Source organism: Vitis vinifera, chromosome 2 (genome assembly GCF_030704535.1).
Source record: "Vitis vinifera cultivar Pinot Noir 40024 chromosome 2, ASM3070453v1".
Taxonomy (NCBI): domain Eukaryota; kingdom Viridiplantae; phylum Streptophyta; class Magnoliopsida; order Vitales; family Vitaceae; genus Vitis; species Vitis vinifera.
Window position 1 is genome coordinate 3,906,504 of NC_081806.1, and position 13,968 is coordinate 3,920,471.

Below are 13,968 nucleotides of genomic sequence, written 5' to 3' on the forward strand. Positions count from 1 at the left end.
AAGCTGATTCTGCACCTTTCTTTTTTTCTTTTTCTTTTTCTTTTTTTGTTTTTTTCTGATTTTGACTCAACTAAATCCACGGGGGCTGTGCCATATTTTTTTTTTTTTAATTTTATAATGAGTCATTGGTTGGAAAAAATGGAATGGGTTCCGTTATCTTTTCAGGATGTTAATAATGAATCTTTTTCAGGATGTGATTTTTTAATAAAATTAAAAAATAATTATTAAAAAAAAACAAAAATAAAGATATCATTTCCATTTCTTTTGGACATATTTACTTGATTCTTCCAGATAAAGAAATAAAAGATTCTGTTTTCTTTTATTTCAAATATTTATTCTGATTTAGAATTAACAAAAAAAACACATAGATAGTAGGTATTTGATAAATCAATTTAATAATTTAAAATTATTTAATAATTTAGTTTAAATTATTAAATAAAAATAATACAATAAATTCATAATATTAAATTTAATTTAAAAATAAATAAAAATATTTAATTATCATTACAATTTTATGATACGAATACTTACATAGTAAAAACTCATTAAATTGAGAATTATTTTGTAACCAAGTTTATTTTATTGATTATTTTTTAAAATAAATTATTTTTGAAAAAAAACTCTCTCCATATACATATTCAAAAATGTAATCACCTATATATGTTTTTTCTTTTTTAAAAAAAAAAGAATATTTTTGGTAAAAACTCTCTCTCTCTCTCTCTTTATATAGAAAATAAGTTTAAAACTATAATCAACAATTATAATTTTAATATGAATTATTTGTTGAAATAGACTATTTTTGGTAAAAACTCTCTTCATATATAAAAAAATAAATTTAAAACCGTAATCATCTATAATAGTTTTATGATATAAATGCTTATATTGATTTTTTTTTTTTAAATGGATTATTTTTAGTAAAAACTCTTTTTCTATATATATAAAAAGATAGACTTAAAACCGTAATCATTTATTATAGTTTTATGATATGAATACGGACATGATAAAATCTCATTAGACTGATAATTATTTTGTAATCAAATATAGTTTATAGATTATTAAAAAAAAAAGAAAAAAAAAAGATTATTTTTGGTAAAAACTCTTTATATATAGAAATTTTGTAAGTATTTACAACCCCTTTTGACGAATTTCAATATTTTTAAAAATTAAGGTATTAAATTTGTACAGAACACTCATTAATCGTTGAGAGCATGTTGGGAAAAAAAAACGCAAAGTCCTAGACAAATCCACTCCACCCTAGAGAGAGAGAAAAGTGAAGCGATGGAACACACTCATTACTTCCACTTATTAGCCTTATATAATAAAGTAATTATTTGATGCTGGAATCATGCTGAAAAGAGAATAACCACTGCGTCTACCAGCAGTGACATGGCAGTAAAGTCATTACCGTCTATCTTCGATTTGGTTCTAATATTTTTTTCCATGTGATTATGAAGGTAAGGCGGCGGGTGGAGTATGGTGATTTTGATCATGTGTAACGTCATTTGAAATTTTATTTGTATTAAAATCGTATTAAGGTAAATGATGTTAAAATTGGAATTAAACAGCTAATCATGTGATATTAACACTAATTGTAACTAGCCATTTTCAATATCAAATGGAGAAAAAAAAAGGGGGGGATATCGCTATCAGAATCAAAAGGTTGATATAATAAGCCCACTTGATTTTTTGGGAATAATTATTTGGGATCCGTCGTCACTTCTGACACGAGACTGTTCCGAAGAAAGCTCGTCTGAGTTCTACCATTTTTATCTCTCTGCAAATTCGTAGATTCAATAAATAGATTTCCACCGTTCGGTTTTCGCAAATCCAATCTGAGCAGAACAGGCTGCTGTGCTTACCTTTGATTCCGGTTTGTGTGAATTTCGAAATTCGGTTTGTGTCCGAATCTCCAAAGATCCGATTTCCGTGTAGTACAGAGATTCCGTGCTTTTTCGATCTCGCGTCGTTTTATCGGTGATTTAATTCTGGCCTTGGTCTCCTGTTTTATTTTTTGAGGCTTTACGCTTTGGATGCGTCATTGTTTACGTGTTCGTTGATGGTCATCTAAGTTTCTTCCGACGCGATAATTGACATTCGAGCGAAGGTCTTGAAATCGTCTTTGGTATGTTTGTTTGTGTTAATTGTTTTTGACTTTTTGGTTGGATACGTGCTCCTTTTGATTGCTGAGAAGCTAACCGAAAAGAAAGAAGAGAAGAGGATAGTTCAAACCTTATATTGAATTGAAAATGTCAGCTTTCAGTTTTTCTTTTTCTTTTTATCTGGAGTTTGGAAATCCAAGGTGTTCAACTTTATCATCATTGATTTTCTCTAGTTTTCACGGCAACCAAACTGAGCACTAGTAAAAATCTCATGAAATCGCACTTTGTTGCTGTTTGGCGTAGCTCTGCTTGTCGCTAATCTGCGGTAGTTGTAGATTTTGGTTTAGAACATATTACGAGAACAGTTGCTTAATTGTTGTTTTTCAAGTAACGAAGTTTTTCATTTTCCAATGGTTTTAGCTCGGTCTCTAGTTTAAATCTGCGTGTGTATCTGTTTTTTTTTCCTTCTTTCATACTTATTTCTTTTTAAAATGTGTTTTCTTTCTCATAGATCTCAGTATTCTGATGTATTTTCTTTCATATTTATTTGTAGGTGAGAGATGGTTGCCTTTGGGAAAAAGCTGAAAGAAAGACAAATCCAGGAATGGCAAGGGTATGCCTGATAAGTTTTTATAATCCATTATGCATTGCTCAGGATTGGATATATCCTAAAATGACAAAAAACCTAAATCTGTGCTAGGCATTGTCTTAATGAAAGTCATTTTGCCCTTTAGTTTGCATGAAAATTATCTGAATATTAGTACATGATCTGTGATCTGGCTATAGTCTGAATTGTTTTAGTTAGTTAATTAGTTCATTACCAGGTCCTGGAGCCTATGGTAACTTAAAAGATTTGGTTTGATTTTTAATTCACAACATGTTGTACACTTGTAAGATATGCAAGGATGATTTGATTAATTCAATGATTAAGGAACCATATAGTTTGGTAGAGTGCAAGAAGATTCAATAACCTTATTTAAACTGGGAATATTCAACTTAGCAGCATGCAGGAATACATTTGGAGAAACCTGAATAGTGAGAGAATTTACTTTGGCTAGTATCTAAATGAGGGTTGAATATGCTAAAGAACTGTAAGGGTTAAGTGTCGGAATAATATTGTAAAAGACTAAGAAGTCCCTATTGGGTATTGAAGAGTCATGTGAAGATTGAAGGAGATATTATAAGTTTCATTGGTTATGGTAATAACAAATTGATGAAATTTTGGGTTGATGAAGTTAATGTTATTCAAATTTTTTGCTGTTATTCTTCTTCTTCTTGTCTTATTATTATTGTTATTATTATCATAAGAATTATTATGATTACAATTGTTGTTGATGTTGTTATTATTACTATTACCACTACTATTAATTTTATTCTGTTATGTTATTATTATTAGTATTGTCATTTATTGTTTTTTTTTTTTTTTTTTTTTGAGATGTTATGTGAACACCTTCATTGTGCTTCCAATCTGTTTTCCTCCAGGTATTACATCAACTACAAATTGATGAAGAAGAAAGTAAAACAATATGTTCAACAAATTGAAGGTGGAGCACAAAATCGCCGTCATGTTCTTAAGGACTTCTCTAGAATGCTGGATACTCAGGTACATTAGAATTTTTTATGACAAATATACATGTTTATGTTTTCATGTGAATGCAAACGCATTTAGTTCTGGGTAACTAGTTTTAATCAAGAACACTGTGGAGTAGGGTATGCCCTGTTAAAATTTAAGCATTGAATTTACTGGCAGTTGATGCCAGAAACTGGAGAACAGTACTTCTGCTCTTTCTACTTTCCTAATGAGCTTTCTTGTTGGGCAGAAAACTCAAGTGGGAGATTGAGTGGGGACTCACCTTCTCTCTTATGCCTTTGGCAGAGTGTCTTGCCATTATCGATGGTAGTAAAAGAGTTTACCAGTTTGACATGCAAGAGCTGTCAATTGGGTCTGATGATGTGGTAGATGGCACACAAATTGACTTGTTTTCTTAGTGAATCCAAACTATCCAATCATTATACAACATTCTGATCTGTGCTTTGGCATATCTGTGATTCATGCTAGCTTGAAAATCCTACAGACCCTGTATGCATATATGTATAGTTTGTGATTCATGTATATGTGCATATATGTACGTTGATATCCTCATTATTTGGCTCCAAGTGCTAGGTTTAAGGCTTTGTTAAAGTTTGGTGTCTATTACCCCTGATATGGAATGGATTTAATTTGCTCCTTATTACAATTTCAGATTGAAAAGATTGTCCTCTTTCTGTTGGAACAACAAGGGCTACTAGCAAGCAGGATAGCCAAGCTTGGAGAACAACATGATGCTCTTCAGCAGCAGCCAGATATTTCTCAAATATCTGAACTACGAGAAGCTTATAGAGCAGTGGGACGAGATCTGTTAAAGCTTCTTTTTTTTGTTGAGATAAATGCTATTGGTTTGCGAAAGATCCTGAAGAAGTTTGATAAACGCTTTGGCTATAGATTCACTGATTACTATGTTAAAACCCGTGCTAATCATCCTTATTCCCAGTTGCAGCAAGTGTTCAAGCATGTGGTAATATGTCTAAGACACAGGCATTTTTCTCCTTTAAAAGACTTCTAGATTTCTAGATTTGAATTTACTTTGGATGGGGCTTTTCCCTTTTAATTCTTGCCTGTTTTCTTTAATACGAGTTTGTTGGGAACAAATATTCTGATGTTAGGGGGTCCATATATTTCATTTTATCATATGTAAAAGTGATCCTAGTAATGATCCTAGCAGGTGATAAAGGTGGAGAATGAGGAGTTCCCTTCTTAGAATGTTCACTTATCTGAATTCAAAGCTTTCCCTATTGAACCTTTATAATGGTGCCACCAATTAGGCTAAGGGATATCTATAACTAGGGAAGAGTTTTATGTAGAACAAGAAGCAGATTAATCATTATATTGAATTTTGTTTGAACTCCCATTGTTCTTGAAGTGGCTTTATCATCTTTTATCTACTAAACCTCAATGCTTTTTGTTTTTGTTTTGCTCCACTTGAATGTAGCTATCACTGACTGGCCATTGAATTTTCAGGGAGTAGGGGCTGTTGTGGGAGCCATATCTCGCAATCTTGGAGATCTTCAGGACCGTCAAGGAAGCTACTTATCAATTTATGATCAACCTGCCCTTCCTCTCCAGGTATCGTCTTATCTCTACTCAATCATACTTGTTTAAATTGTTTAAGTTTTCCCTTTATTGTTGTTACATGCCCTTTTAAGTTGTTGTATTTTTAAAATTTTGCTTTCTTGGCTAGCAGCATTCTATAAATGATTGGTTATTTGGCATTTGGTTAAAGGGTTTTTTAATTTTTTTATTTACTTTTAATTTTTTATATTTGCTTACATCCTATTCACTGGAGGTCTTCTGCAGGATCCTGTGATTGATTCAATAAAAGCAGCCGTAGACAGGTTAACACACTCAACAAACTTCCTTCACTTTTTGGCCCAACATGCACTTATTATGCAAGAAGAGTTACCTACTGCTGTTGAGGAGCATGTAGACGATCAGAGATACCATTTTATGTCACTTCTGTTAAACTTGGCAAATACATTTCTTTATATGGTCAATACGTATATTGTTGTCCCAACAGCGGATAACTACTCCATGAGTCTTGGAGCTGCAGCAACAGTTTGTGGTGTTGTGATTGGGGCAATGGCTGTTGCTCAAGTGTTCTCTTCAGTGTATTTTAGTGCTTGGTCAAATAAATCATACTACAGACCTCTTATATTCAGCAGTATTGTTCTCTTTGTGGGAAATACCATGTATGCACTGGCTTATGACCTTGATTCAATAGTGGTTCTCCTACTTGGTCGTCTTTTCTGTGGGTAAGTAATGCTGCTTTTTTTTTCTCTCCTCTTGTGACATGATGTTATTACTTCCATGAGCACATCTTCGGAGTTTGGTTCTGTTGTCAAACTTTTTATTAGTAGGTTGAGTTTATCCATTTGTTTATAAGTCCTAGCAGGTTTGATGTAGGTTGCTTTTTGCCTTAACTTCAAGCCAACGTCTAATTTTCTGTGTTTGTGGAAGACAAATGAGTGTCTGGTTATACTTGGTAATTTTTTCCATTAACCAAAACCTGAAAATTTGGAGCTTTTGATAGTGTTTTATCTTTTTCTTGACTTGATTTCTTAAGTAGTTACTGACAGATGGCAAAGTTATAAATTTGGTCTTGCTGATGCATTTGGTAAATTTTTTGCGTTAGCTTCATTCTCTGCTGAAAGTTTTAATTTGTTTTTGTGTTTGATATTATCAACAAATGGTTGAGATAAAAAACAGTAGAAAATGTTTACTACTGTTTTGATAATATTTGGTTAAGCAAGGTATAGTCTTAAAGTAATTATATTAGCAGATATTTAAAGGGGCAAACTAGTTTATGATGGGCATTTGAAATACACTGAGATCTGAATGGTGCATGGTTTAGAGCATTAGATGGTGGTGGGATATAATCCCCCTGTAAAGATAACTGTAGATAGCAAAGGAGTTGCTAAGTTAGGTCGGCATGTACTTAACTTTATCATGATGATTAACTTTATTTTATCACTTAAGTAATTGGCTCTTTGATGCATCACTAATCTGCAAGGCAATTATCTAACCTACTTAGTTTTGGGATGATGTCTTCTATGATGGTCCCCACTTTTCTCCCCATGGGATGTCCGATGACTGTCATGGCTATTATTTTGAAACTAAAGATGAGTTCAACATGGCTAGTCTTCTTCTTCTTGTTGTCAGCTGCCTATTCTGACTAATGAGGCAGCACTGTTGTCAGGGAATTTTTTTGTGCTGAACTGAAAGGAGGAAAGTTCCCACCTTGTCTGTCGGAGTGGAATATCACCTTTTGTTTTATCATTCATGCCAAAGATCAAACGAATCTCTTAAGTTTTAACATTTCTTCTGTTATATCACATCAGGCATGTTGTAACTGGGGCATTTGAGTTCATATTTTTACTTCACCATGCACTTTTGACACGCTTGTTTTTGTCAATATTGCAGATTGGGCTCTGCTAGAGCTGTTAATCGACGGTATATCAGTGATTGTGTACCACTAAAAATTCGCATGCAGGCTTCTGCAGGTTTTGTTAGTGCCAGTGCTCTTGGAATGGCATGTGGTCCTGCTCTTGCTGGATTGCTTCAAATTAATTTCAAGATCTACAAGATCACATTTAACGAAGACACTTTGCCTGGTTGGGTTATGGCTGTGGCATGGCTGGTTTATTTAATTTGGCTATGGATCTCATTTAAAGAGCCTGTTCGCGAGACCCAAGAGAGCAATATTCAGCAGGAATCTAATGCTGGTGTGTTTATTTCTATATCATTACTTGAGTTATTTAGGGTTCACCTTTTCTCAATATAAATAATAGCCTCTGATTGATGAGACCTAGAGTTGCCCCAAAACTACAGATGCACTCAACACCTTAAAGAACAACAATTTGAAGTGATATGGCATACAAAACTTCCCTTTCTTGTTTGGTCACACAGTATTCTAATTCTTGAAAGGCTCTAGTGTTAGTTGTTCAGGATCTTCAAATTCTTCATTCTCTAGGACTCTTTTTCTTTTTTAAGTATTTTATTTAAAATGTTTGGTTCTTGAGGCATTTTTAACATGTATCATAGATGCAATTTTTTTACTTTTGTTAGTGGGTGCTATGCTCCTTTTGTTTATCAAAATTCTTTTAATAATGAAAATGAATGAATTAGTAGGTAGAAGTGATCACTTGTTTAGATTTGTCTTCTATTTTCCAGGCATTCCATAGGTTACTTGTTTTATCAGAAAGATACAAACTAGTCCTCCTTTAATATTTCTTTTGGAAAAATCTTTTAGGTTGAAGTTATTTTTAATGTCTGGGCCACAGGCCTTTGGTCGCCTGATGAATCTTTTGATGTGAACTTATAGAGCCTTAAAAATGTGTTGGTTGAATCTGCTGAGTCATCAATTCAAACAAACCTCTGGTCAGGCATGCTTTAGGCTGCATTATGTATTGGGAAGTTCTGATCCATTATTCCAGTCACGCCTTTCAGCTGCTAGCTTAGAACAATAGACATTGCAAAGGCCTTGCGGCTAAAGAGAATCCACCTGACTCTAAAGGGACTTCAAAACTTTATAATTGTGCCAAAAAAAAGTTCAATTCTAGCCAGTTGTGTTTTCAAGGAATGCAGAGTTCTAACACAGAATGAGGTTTAACCTGTGTACAATCTCAAGACTCCCATATTTGTTTGTGAGATTCCTATGTCTTCATTGTGTTGATTACATGATGATAAAATATTTTCTTGAAATTTTATCAGAATATTGTGTTTAATTTGAGATGATTAATTGTTTTTTAATGACAGAACCAGTAGAGAATGATGCACTTGAAAAGGGTCTTGCTCAACCATTGCTCTTAAGTTCAGAAGACAAGCAAGAAGATGAAGATGGTGACCAAGACAATGATGTGAGTGAAGAAGCTCCTGAGGAGTCTCGTGGGCCAGCCACTTCTATTGGTTCAGCATATAGATTACTTACTCCCTCTGTAAAGGTATGTATTTATTTTGAAATTCATTTGCTCTTGCATAACCTTGGAAGTTCATTCATCAATTCCATATCATTGTCAACTTGAACAGTAGGTGTGAAAAAAGAAAGGAATGCAAAAATATGGGACCGATGGTACCTACTTAGATTTAAATTATTTAATTTTTACGTAAAAGCAGCATATTCTTTAATATGCCAATTTTCTGAAAGATCTCTATCTCTGTGTATTTACAGCTGTGTAAATTCACTATTAAATCTTGCAAATTTGGTTATAAGAAAACTGAAAACTTAATGGCATCCTAAACTCACACTATAATAATTGTATTGAATTCGTTGCGGTGAATTTTGTTTAATTAATCAGCACCATTTTTGAAAAAGTAAAATGATTCAACGTCAATTTTGAAAGCCATCTTTGAAGGCACGTAACTTAAAATAGCCAGTGTAGATGTGCTATTCGATCAAACATTGATGAATGAGAGATTATTTTTTCTAGTTGGCTTATAAAGTGGAATCTTATACCAAAGCACTGTTTTTTGTTCATGCTTGAATATTTTATAATAGCATTTTTAAACATCTGCTCCTAGAAATTATTTATTAAGTATATTATTTATTTGATCAGTCCAAGCCTGTGGATTTACTTTAGTCCAAAAACTTTGGAATGCTTTTCCCTCACTTGGATCTCTATCTATCACTGAATTTGTTTAGATTTAAAAGAATTTTAATATTACCTGAACTCTTACTCAGATTTCTATAATGTAATCAGGTTCAACTATTGATTTATTTCATGCTCAAATATGCAATGGAGATTTTACTCTCAGAATCTAGTGTTGTTACCACATATTACTTCAATTGGTCCACGAGCACAGTGGCAATCTTTCTTGCATGTCTTGGCCTAACAGTTCTTCCAGTAAACATTGCTGTTGGAAGCTACATAAGCAACATGTTTGAGGATAGGTAAGTTTCAAGAAGCCCACTTTTGTTCTAACTGTGTTAATTTTGATGTTTGTTATGTTGTCTGAGCCAAAAATTTTGGAAATTAAAGAAGATAATTAACATGGATTCTTTAATATAAGCCCTGGTGAAAAGGGTATAAGATACACCAACTTGAATTATATTATAAATGTCATATTGTATAAGAATCATTGGATAGGTATTATGAAGATCTTCAGCCATATATGTTTTTTTTTTTTTGATAAGTATCTGCAGCTGTATATGTTATGAAGATGTTTTCTGGTTATCAGAGATATTATAAGTTGTGATTGAACATGTCATAGCTATGAGGTAGGAAGACTAAATTTATAACGATATGAACCTTGTCCGCCTTCCAATTCTATTTGTAGACTGATAACCTGGTGAATTTATATAAAAAGTTGGGTTTAAAATGGATTCAACTAGTCATGATTTGCCAACAGGACTCAATTGAAATCCCCATAATATTAATAGAATTCAGTCAATATGCTACATATTCAGAAGCCAAGCTGTAAAACTCTTCAAGGGGTCAAAACTTTCAGATTGGATAATCATAAAATTTGATTGGTAACAAGGTGAAGAGGATGGCTTGGAAAATTTTGGATACTAAAGCAAAATGCCTACCAAAGAGAAGAGGGGAAAAAAAAACAAATATTTCAATCTTCTTTCCAAGATATCTTATGGTAGGGAGAATTAGTAGTCGGGCTATGCTCCCTGCACTCAACTATCACGATTGCGCTTAATGAAGACTGAGCACTCAAACTTCACATTTATCCCTATTGACTCTCTATGGGACAAGGCCACTATTATTCTTTTTGTTTTTCCAGCTTTAATCATCAAATCTCATATCTTTTTCTTCATGGTTCACTTTCTTTGAAGTTTCCATTTCACAGACCTCATTTGATTTGTTCTTGATATGACACTGTGGGTCTTTCCAGAAAAAGATAATTCTTCTGTTTGTTTTTTTTATAGCTAAATTTTTGTCCCTGTTGGGACTTGAACCTGGAACATCCCACAAACCCTGTTGGGTCTTTCAAGGGCATTCTTCTGTTTGTTAATTGCTTATTGAATTATTTTATTTTATTTATTTTTATTTTAGACTATCATGATGAAAGTACTACAATGAATATGGATTGGGACTATGAAAAGATACATTATTGAGTACAGTTTAACAAAATATTTGTAGATAGAGCAAAGTTGAGATAAACATTAGTGTGACTGACCCCTCATGGTTAGGATAAAAACTTTGTTGAGTGGTATTTCCTCAAAACAGTAAATATTGCTTTAAGAGCTGAAAGCACCAGATAACATGATCACCTTTCTCTTCCTGCCATTGGCATAATTGTTGGAAAGAGAATGATTAGACTACACTGTCAATTAATCTTTCATCCACATATTCATGCTTTAAAAACCAATATCAGCAAATTAGTCCTATCATAATAAAGGTGTTCTGATCATCTAAAATCATTAGATTTAAAGCCATAAATGCGATGGTTGGTATGTATTCAATGAATAGTTTTTTAATCTGAGGAAGGATGTGCATTAATAATATTTCTCCAATGGTAGATAATTTTTCCTTTCGATTAATATTATAATTTATATTTTTAAAATTACTTCTTTGCACACAATATAAGAAAAGGTTTTTACTTGTACTTGGAGTTGCTCCTATTCATTATGTACAAATTTGGTCTTATCTCAATAGGTTTTTCTGTTTTACATCTGATTTACTGGGCATGCATGATGAATAATTAGTGAAGATCTGTTGAATTTTACTTATATTAATATCATGTGAGTTATGATGATGACATATTAGTATAACATCTCTCTGATTTGGAATTGTTTTGTCATAATTTGACAATTTGCTTTTTCCTGATTGATCTGATTGCAGGCAAATTTTACTGGCATCTGAAATAATGGTTCTCATTGGCATACTCCTAAGCTTCAACATAATAATTCCATACTCTGTTCCACAATATGTCTGCTCAGGACTCATCATGTTTGTTTCTGCTGAAGTCCTTGAAGGTCAGTTTTAGCATTCTCATTCAACTCACTTACTTTTTTATTTGACCTCAAGAAAAGAAAGTAAAGTGAGAAACAAAAGAGGCGCTCCAACAACACTTACACCCCTTGTGGAAAGGAGCCAACTAATTTAACGAACTATTAGGAATACTAAGCAATTGAAAATCACCAGAGTTTTTAATTCATCATAAGCAGTGAGGCATACTAGTTGTGGTTCATATTTGCAATTAAGTGTCCCATCATTTCTCAATTCTGGGTAGCATGGTTCCTCTTGTTTATATTTAATGGCTTTTAGCAACATTTTTTTTTATCCCCTTGAATGAGATGGAAGAACCTTATCCTAGATGGAAAAACTATTAGGATTAGTCTTGTTAGTGTTTTTCTGTTTTTGTTATTTTATTTTCTTTGATTTCTTTCTATAGTTCCTGTATCTCAGGTTTGGACCTTTTTCTGATTGACATCCATTAATAATTTACATACTAAATAAAAAAAGAAAGAAAGAAGAAAAAAGATTAAAAGATAAGTATGAGGAGAAGGATGCAATACAAGGACCTTCTTTAAGTCTGCTGTTGTGTCTTCAACATTACATTTATTTTATCTCAAATTGGATCACCAAATTAAATCTCCATGAACCATCAGATAGAAAAATTCCAACCATGAGTTGGATACAAGTGACTTGTAAGTGAATAATTATGAAATTAAATGATTCAGAGTTTTATCTCCTTAATCTTTGTTATTCAAAATAGTTAATGCACCATATCGATACATCCTTTATTTTTTGGAATAAGCATCATGGAATGACCTTGGTAGAATATGGACAATTACCCGTTCCAGACACTCAAGACAAATTGACCTAGAGTTTTCTTTCTTATGCAAGAGGGACAGAGACAATTGGTGCTTCATTTTTTGATAGCTTTGTTTAAGAGTATAACATAAATTCTTCTATTTATGATGCCTTTGCGAAACAATTTGGGTTCTAATTATTGATCCCATTTTGAGATTTATTGTTTCATTTGTGAACCACTATCGCATTGCTGTTAATAACAACAAAACTGTTCTGTTAATTTTAATTCCTTGGGTGGTTTTTTTTACTAACAGTATTTTTGAACTTCGATTTCATTTATCTATGAACCCAGGTGTCAATCTGGCACTCCTCTCTCGGGTTATGTCATCAAGGCTTTCTCGTGGAACCTACAATGGTGGACTGCTTTCAACTGAAGCTGGGACAATCGCTCGAGTAATTGCAGATGGCACAATAACCTTGGTTGGTTACTTGGGTGAGAGTAAGCTACTGAATATCACCCTACTTCCTTCACTTCTCATCTGCATATCCTCCATCATTGCTACCTTCTTTACCTACAACTCTCTCTATTAATTCATTTCTCTTGCATCAAAAGATGTAGTGTCTCCAAATCCATTCCATTTCCCTCAGTATTTCTCAGGTATTCTTTGCTATATAATTTTTCTTTTCTTTTCTGTTTGGTCCTGTATGCATGCTGTATAATATGCGAAAACTAGCTCCTTAATTCCCAATTGGATTTTCATAATTTTTTGAGCCTTCAGTGAAGAGGTCCTCTGTATTGCAAGTTCAGCAACCTTTTCCATTCTTTTGTTGTTGATTCAAAGTATATCATCAATTACTAATACATCCTGCCCCTTCTAGTTGAATTATGCATGGTTGCCCTTATCTTCTGGGATTTTGAATTCTATCTTCTGAACCATTCCTTGCCCTGCCCATGTGCCATTTATGGTGTATATTTTTGTACCAAATGGTTGATTCTAATGCCGCAATAACCGATCACCATTCCACCTGGCCGCTGAGATCTGATTTCAGGTATTAAATGGTGCTAATTTTATTTTTTTAAAAGGAAAGGAAAATCAACTCAAATAACTAAATAAATAAATAATAGGGTAATGTTCCTCAAATTCAAAACACAAACCCCACTGATTCGTTAACATGTTTGATTTGCTAGAATGAACCATACTTTCAATTTGATGAATCAAGTGAGACTTTGTTTACCTGTGATACGATTAACATCTTCTCCGTGATGCTTTGAGGTTGTATTTAGTCAAAACGCTAAGGGTATGTTTGGTTATTGAAAAATTTGAGAGAAAATGCAAAGGAAAGAAAATAGAGAGGAAAAGTAAAAGAAAAAAAAAAGTGAAGGAAAATAAAAATAGAGTTAAAGATGATAAATTATTTTTATTTACTATTTTAAATTCATTTTATTTATTTGAACTCATCAATATAAAGATTAAATAATTTTAAAATGTATAAGTTTTTAACTAATTTTAATTATATTTAATTTAAAAAAAATATTTTTAGGATAATTAAATATAAAAAAATCATT

General features: G+C 32.7%; 1 protein-coding gene across 1 annotated transcript; it reads left to right on the forward strand.

Moving 5' to 3' along the window:
- The first annotated feature begins 1,201 nt into the window (after nt 1-1,201).
- On the forward strand, nt 1,202-13,285 carry LOC100261500 (SPX domain-containing membrane protein At4g22990). The gene is made up of 11 exons (XM_002282504.4): nt 1,202-2,122; nt 2,653-2,712; nt 3,582-3,702; nt 4,343-4,654; nt 5,158-5,262; nt 5,494-5,948; nt 7,117-7,418; nt 8,452-8,636; nt 9,393-9,583; nt 11,487-11,620; nt 12,754-13,285. Exons 2-11 carry the CDS (start codon nt 2,660-2,662, stop codon nt 12,990-12,992), a joined length of 2,097 nt encoding a protein of 698 aa, XP_002282540.1. The 5' UTR covers nt 1,202-2,122; nt 2,653-2,659; the 3' UTR covers nt 12,993-13,285.
- Nucleotides 13,286-13,968: the final 683 nt, after the last annotated feature.